The sequence below is a fragment of the Cryptomeria japonica genome, chromosome 7 (genome assembly GCF_030272615.1).
Source record: "Cryptomeria japonica chromosome 7, Sugi_1.0, whole genome shotgun sequence".
Classification (NCBI taxonomy): domain Eukaryota; kingdom Viridiplantae; phylum Streptophyta; class Pinopsida; order Cupressales; family Cupressaceae; genus Cryptomeria; species Cryptomeria japonica.
The window spans coordinates 420087923-420095422 of record NC_081411.1 but is presented as its reverse complement, the minus strand read 5'-3'; the positions used below and the strand labels follow the sequence as shown (position 1 = coordinate 420095422).

The 7500-nt window shown below is 39.7% G+C and overlaps 1 protein-coding gene across 1 annotated transcript; it reads right to left on the bottom strand.

Annotated features, from left to right (window-relative positions):
• Positions 1 to 605: 605 nt before the first annotated feature.
• LOC131856809 (uncharacterized) lies at positions 606 to 1295 on the bottom strand. The gene has a single exon (XM_059208739.1). It carries the CDS (start codon positions 1293 to 1295, stop codon positions 606 to 608), a length of 690 nt encoding a protein of 229 aa, XP_059064722.1.
• Between the last annotated feature and the right edge of the window lie 6205 nt (positions 1296 to 7500).

Here is a 7500-nt window from a genome sequence, read left to right as displayed (position 1 = left end):
GTTTCATCCAAAGTAAAGGGAGCCATCAGCATTAAGTTATCCTCAGCAGTCACAAGTTTCGGTATTATTTCCAGGATCTCTTCATATGTCCCTTTAGGATCTGTATCCTCATATTTTAGAATTCCAAAAAAGTAATCCATTGTAGCCTGTCCTATTCCATGTCAGTCTATCAACCTACACCCATCTTCCAGTTCCACTTCATTAACCCAATTGTAATCTTGTCTAGCTCTGACTGAGGAGTGGAAATATTTTGTTTTTTTATCACCCTCCTTAATCCACATCTCCCTAGCCTTGTCCCTCCAATAAATTTCTTCCCTGGTGAGTAACTTTGTTAATTTTTCTTTTAGTAACTTCTCATTTAAATAGTCCTCTCTGTCCATACCTTTATCAACAATTTTCTTACTTAACACTTCTAGATCCCTTTCCACTAGATCCTTTTCCTCAAAGATGTTTTTAAATGATTCTTTATTCCACACTTTTAATTTATTCTTAATGTAATTTACTTTCTTAACTTAATAGAAACTAGGTGTACCTTTGATATGCGCACACTCCATCCACCAGTCTTCAATTGTATCCTTAAGCAAAACATCTCACCACCACATGTTCTAGAACTTAAAATAACTTCCTCCCCAGTGGGTATCCAAACCAATCTCTAGCATGATGGGGTAATGGTCTGACACATGGAAAGAGAATGTCTTCACAATGATTGGTGTGCCTTCCATGAACCATTTTGTACCTGTCAGAAACCTGTCCAACCTTTCAGCTATGTTAGTGAAGCCCAATCTCCTATTCGTCCACGTGAACCATCCCTCAGATGGAATACAGTCCACAGCCTCGATGACTTGAATAAAGTCCCTAAAACCTATCATATCCTTGTTGATTTTATTTATGCCTCCTTTCTTCTCTAATAGATCCACAATAGAATTAAAGTCCCCTCTGATAATATAGTTGTTTGTCATATTTGGTTTAATATGTTCTCCTAATATATCCCATAACTTTCTTTTCTCTGGTGATTGTATGGGGCCATAAATATTCCATAATAGAAAATAGATGGGAGAAAGCTTGCTCTGGACATTTGCAGAAATCCAATATTGCCCTTCACTAATAATAGCTAGGTTGATGGTGTTTGGGTTCCACATGATTCCCAAACCCCTAGATTCTCCTTCCCCAACATGAAAATAACCTGTCCAATTCTTACAGTATTTAATAAATTTTTCTCCTTCCGTAGCTCCACATTTTGTTTCTTGCAACATGATAATGTTGCAGTTTGCTTTAACCAGATGGTGTCTGACCATCCGATGTTTGTTAGGGGCCCCTAGACCCCTAACATTCCAACTGAGGATCTTCATTGGTTCCCAAGGGAGCCTTGAGCTCCCTTGGTACTCTTTCTCTTTAGGAATTCCACCACACTCATTGACCCCTTTTCAACAGCCTCCTCCTCTCTTTTTTGTCTATTAGTTTTCCTCCCTTTATTCCCTTTTCCTGTCATTTCTTCTGCTGGTGCAGTTTTCTCAATGTTTCTAGTTTTAGTAATGTTGATTTCATCCTCACCTTCTTCCTCCTTTAGCTCCCATAACTTCTCTGTGTCTAGGTCAAGCTCCTGATCAGCTATCGTTGAGGTGCAAATCTTCTTGCTTTCTTGCGAGTCCTTCTCTTCATCCATCCCGATTTCATTGCCTTCCACCATCTCTAGGTCAAGTTGGGATTTAGTGTTTCTATTGTCAATCATTTTAGCTCCTATCTCTGATTGTACCTTGCTCTATTTCTGGGGTAGCTCATTTGTGTTTTCTTGGTTAGTTTCCATTGTTTGCTTGGGTCTCCACACCTCCCTGTTCCTTGGGATTTTCTTACATTTCCCAATCGAGTGATTCCTCATTCTGCAATTCAAGCAGTAACATTTTTCCTCCAATATTTCTATTGATTGGATCCACTCCTTCCCATGGGCAATTAAACATATTTCTTTCAGGATTTCTCTGTCATCTACCAATCGTAATCTGGCATATAGGTAAGGATCACCTTCCGCAACTGCATTATCTATTTATACTAGGGTTCCCAATGATCTTCCTATTTTGTAGAGTGCCTCCTCCATCTAGTATTCCATAGGTAGATTGTATAATCGAATCCATACAGAGTTTTCATATGGTTTTGTGATTAAGGGATTGAAATTTTTGTGCCATCTTTGGATGTATAGTGGTGAAGAATCCATGTGCCAAACTTTTCCCTCCAATATTTTATGTCTCTCTTCTTATGTCACAAAAACCACTGTGAAAAAACCGCGTGGGAGAAATTTCATAATTTGGGTGGTTTTCCAAGTTTCCTCGATCCATCTACTAATTTTCTTTCTTTCCACTCGCGGGCCAATAAATCTACAAATTATCGCCAGGTCCTTAAGGAATTCTAAATCTTCCCCAATTTCCTCTATAATGTCTATGGTTTGAAACTTCCTGGCAGTCATGAAACCCTTATTGCATTCCACCTTGTCCCCATTTCCTCTTTCTTGCTTTTTTTTCGCTCACACCTGCCATTTTTTGTTTAAAATTTTTGTTTATAATGTTGTGAGATGGTGATTTTATTTATATGATACAATTTGAATTATAGGTGAATTAGAGAACCTTGGTTGACTTGTATGTTAAACGAAATAGAAAATTATTGTCAATTTAGATTAGTGAAGATGTCTGTTTAATTGTTGTATTCACATATATTTTCAAACTGCAAGTCCTTGGTCAGATTGTTAGATGTTGTCATGTGGTGGTCTTCATGGTTGTTCATGTCTTGAGTCAAGGAGTTGTTAGTTGGTTAACATTGTATAAGGGCTTGTTTGGCGTAGTGGTTTTCTATTGTTTTGAACTCTATGTACTCTTTCATGTGTATACCTTGGTTTTGGGAGTTCGTTTGACTTTTGGTTAAGTGTCATAAGGGAGAGTGGCTTTCGATTGGGGGCCGCACCCAAAGTGGTTAGTAGGGTAACCCATCAAAAGTTTGCTTAAGTGATAACTTAATAATACATTAGGGGGCTTGGTAGATGAAAACACTAAGTAAAATAATTATTCTTCGCTCATGGTTGAATGCTAGTACAGACTCAAGATGCTGTGAGAAGGCCTAGAATGGAAAACCAATAACCTTGTCCTCATGAAAGGATTGTTTGGGTCCACATGAGACTTGGATGGGACTAGAGGTTTGGAAGAGGTTACCAGGGTAACCCAAGATGAGGGCTGAAACCTATGAAGGTATGCCAGGGTAACCATACCAAGCTATGTGATGACACTCTTCCCTTATGGTCACTAGTATGTAGTCTTGTTGATTTCACCTCATTTTGATGTGGAGTCATGTTCTGCGAGTGTTACTTCATGTGTGTCTATTTGATGTTGTGAGTTAGACCCTATGTGTGTGCATACCTATAGGTTTCTAGTGGGTCTTAATTCTATCTCCTAGCATGGTGGGGTGGATCTTTTTGGAACCATATGGTCGGGTGGTAGTGCCACTTTCCATTGGGTGTGTTCATTCCTTCTTGTGGGAGTTGGCTTCACAGGTGTTCCAGTTGCTCTTGGATTTGAGCATTTTGTTATCCAGTTGGATCCCATTTGTCACGGATCGTTCTTTGTATATCATGGACCTTTTATGGTCAGTTGTAATTTTTAAATTGTATGCCTTCATGGCAAGATGTAAATTGTAATGTAACATTATCTGATTTTGCAACTTAGTGATTTAGTGAAATGCAATGTATTTATTATCTTATAATGCAAACAATGTATATATGAAAATTTAATGTAATGGTTAGATTCTTAATGAATGAACTTAATCATGTTTTCTATAATTAAGATTATTGGGTGAATTAACCATTGATTAAGTATAATTATGTTATTAAGTTTAATCAACTTAATTGGATTATTTATTGTTAAGTAATGTTAGTGGTGAACTTAGTTAACCAAGTTGGGAAACCCTTTAGGTGTTAAATTAATTCTTTTGTTGTGTAATCTAAACTTAATGTTAACTCAATGTATCATTAAACTTATTAAGTTAAAAAATAAAAAATCATTTGCACTCTTTTCTAGTGTTTTATTTTTATCCCTTTGGGGTTTCCTAGCAGGGTTTTACAATTAGTATCAGAGCCCAAGTTTCAACATTGGGTACTTTGGTTTTAAATTGAGCCCATTCAACTTGACCTTTTGCTAAGTCTTAGTATTTGTGTTTTCCTTGTTAGTATCCTGGCTATAGATCTAAAAAATTTCTCTTGTGATGTGTTAGGATTATGGCTAGGAAAGCCAAAGGTAGAGGTCATGGAGGTGGTCACGATCGAGGTAGAGGTAGGGGACCTGGCCGTAGTGTCATCTATCATAGTCCTTCACCACATCCCACTCATGAGAGTTTAGAGCAGGTTCAGTCTATGCATTAGAGTGAGCATCAAACTATACAACAGGTTCCCGAAAGGGAGGAGCTGTGACAAACATTTCACGAAGTGTTAGTTAGACTTGGCCCTAAACCAGAGGCTAAACAAAAGGGTAATGTGCATATTGGAGAGTCTCACCAGCATGATCTTGAGGAGAGAGAGAGAGGTCTCCCAAGAGGAGAGAGGTCCCAGTTGACCAAGATTCAGTCACTATGGGGCATATGAGGGATGTGTTGAGATTTTGTGCTCCTTCTTTTGAAGGTTCAGGTACCGGACTCAAGGCTGAGACTTGGTTGATTGACTTGGATAGGTGTTTCGCCATGCATTTGTATGGTAGCAACACCATGGCAAGGTGCACTATCACACATCTCAATAAATTTGCATCTATTTGGTGGATATTGGAGGAGGAGAGGATTGGTGTAGACATTAGCACAGTGTCTTGGGAGATATTCTTGGAGAGGTTCAGAGCACGCTTTCTCTCAGTTCAGTGGAGATAGTGTTGGGCCAATGAGTTTCATGCGTTGTGTTAGTTTGGCATGACTATTGATCAATATGAGCATAGATTCTATGACCTCAAACAGTATGTTAGTATTGGGAACGATGAGACTATGTTGGTCCAACACTTCTTGAGAGTTCTTAATGACGGCATTAGTGGAGGTGTGATAGTTTTTGAGCCTGCATTAGTTGAGTTAGCCATGGCAAAATCCAAGCTAGTGGATTAGAACCTCGCTTGAGCTCATGGTGGTCAGTTTGGAGTTTATATTGGGAGTATGCCTTTTAGTGGGTCTAGATCTAGAGGGAATTAGTCCTAGGCTGTTGTACCTTATAGGAGTTTTTAGACATATGCTAAGGGTGGGAAACAACAACAAAGTTTTCTATTGAGGCTGAAATAATTTCAAGGCCAGTAGGGGGGCAACTCTCAGTCTAGGAAGAACAGGAATTGGCAGAGGAATAGGAAGAGTTTCCCAGGGAAGTCCTCTCAGAGCACTTCACAGGCCCCTAGTAGGGGAAGTTTCCAACAGTCCAGTGGGTCGACTGGAGGTAGGGGACCTAGTAGAGGAGCTTGCTTCTCCTGTGGTCAGTATAGCCACATAGCTGCTCTATGTTCACAATGCTATCATCAAACTGGTAGTCAAAGACTGGCAGCGTCGGAGCCTACAGTTGGGGATGTAGGTAGATCCCACAGAGTTTTAATGGTGGTTGATGACCGCCAAGACGAGCACTAGGGCATGATGATTGAGACTACAGATGTGGTGGGTGGTATTTCTATCTCAATATTATTTGACTCGGGTGCTTCTGATTCTTTTATATCTTCCTCCATTGTGGAGCGTTGTGGGCTCATGTCTGCTAGACAAACAGATAGGTGGCAAGTAGAGTTGGCTACTGGGTTTCGCGTGGTCGTAGATTCCTTCAATCCTAGTTATGAGTTGGACCTAGGACCCTTTTCTACCTTAGTTGATCTTCAATTTATTACTTTGGGGTCTTATGGAGTTGTGATGGGGATGGATTGGTTAGCATCTCACAGTGCTAGAGTAGACTATCATCAGAAGATAGTGGAGTGTCTAGATGATCATGGCAAGAAAGTTGTTATAGTTGGTATTCCTAGACCTATTTCCCTTCGTATGATCTTCACTATGTAGCTTAAGTAGTGTATGCATTAGGGATGCCATCTTTTTGCAATTTCTCTTAAGGACATGGATGAGGAGAGAAGTAGGGAAGTTTCTCTTGATAGTCAACCTCTTCTTGGGGAGTATGTTGATGTATTTCCTATTGAAATTCATAGTATGCCTCTGAAGCAAGATATTGACTTTAGCATTGATTTAGTTCCTAGAGCAGAACCTATTTTGAGAGAACCATATCAGATGACCACTCAGGAGTTGAGTGAGTTGAAGTTGCAGATGGAGGAATTGTTGGCCAAGGGGTTCTGTCATCCTAGAGTTTCTCCTTAGGATGCGCCAGTTATCTTCGTTAAGAAGAAGGATGGTTCTCTTTAGTTATGAATTGATTTCCGACAGTTGAATAAGATAACCATCAGGAATCGATATCCATTGCCTCATATAGATGATCTCTTTGATTAGGTAAAGGGAGCCACGGTGTTCTCTAAGATTGATCTGAAATCTGGGTATCATCAGTTGCACATTCATGGTGCATTTATTCATAAAATATATTTTCATACCTGTTATGGTCACTATGAGTTCACAGTGGCGCCATTTGGGTTGACGAACGCACCTTCAGTTTTCATGAGCCTCATGAATGGGGTTTTCCGCACCTACCTTGATTGTTTTGTCCTTGTGTTCTTGGATGATATTTTAATTTATTATAGATCTATGGAAGAACATGAGGGCCACTTGCGACAGGTATTGGAATGCTTGAGGGAGAGTCACCTTTATGCCAACTTGGCGAAGTATGATTTCTTCCAATTAGAGGTGAACTATCTTGGTCATGTACTTTCAGGAGAAGGTGTATCCGTGGATCCTTCAAAGATCCAAGCCATTGTATATTGCCCAGCACCGACTAATGTTTCTAAGGTTAGGCATTTTATGGGTTTGGTCAGATATTACCATCACTTTGTTTAGAGTTTTTCCCGGATAGGTCACTCGATCACTTCTCTTTAGAGGAAAGGGAGGAAGTTTGTTTGGCCATAACAATGTGAGACAACTTTTCATACTTTGAAGGCACCCCTTGTTGGTACTCTGATTTTGGCAATTCCTGATCCATCCAGAGATTTTATGGTTTGCATAGATGCCTCTTTAGAAGGTATAATAGGAGTGCTTATGCAGGATGGTCGTGTGGTAGCCTATGAGTCTTGCAAACTCAAGGACCACGAGTTAAACTATCTAGTTCATGACATAGAGTTGGCAGTTGTAGTTCATGCTTTAGTTAGGTGGTGACATTTTCTATTAGGGCATCGGTTTGAGCTGCATAGTGACCACCGTAGTTTTAAGTACATATTCATGTAGCTGAACTTGAATGACCGACAACGAAGATGGATGGAATTCATCTACGAGTATGAATTTGAGGTTTTATATATTCAGGGGAAAGAGAATGTAGTGGAAAATGCTTTGAGTCGTAGGTGGCATGAGGTTGCAGCATTGTCCCTTGGGGTGGATTTG

Excerpts from the sequence above, each read along its gene's own strand:
- LOC131856809 (XM_059208739.1), bottom strand. The coding sequence starts at position 1,295 with ATGGTCAGACACCATCTGGTTAAAGCAAACTGCAACATTATCATGTTG.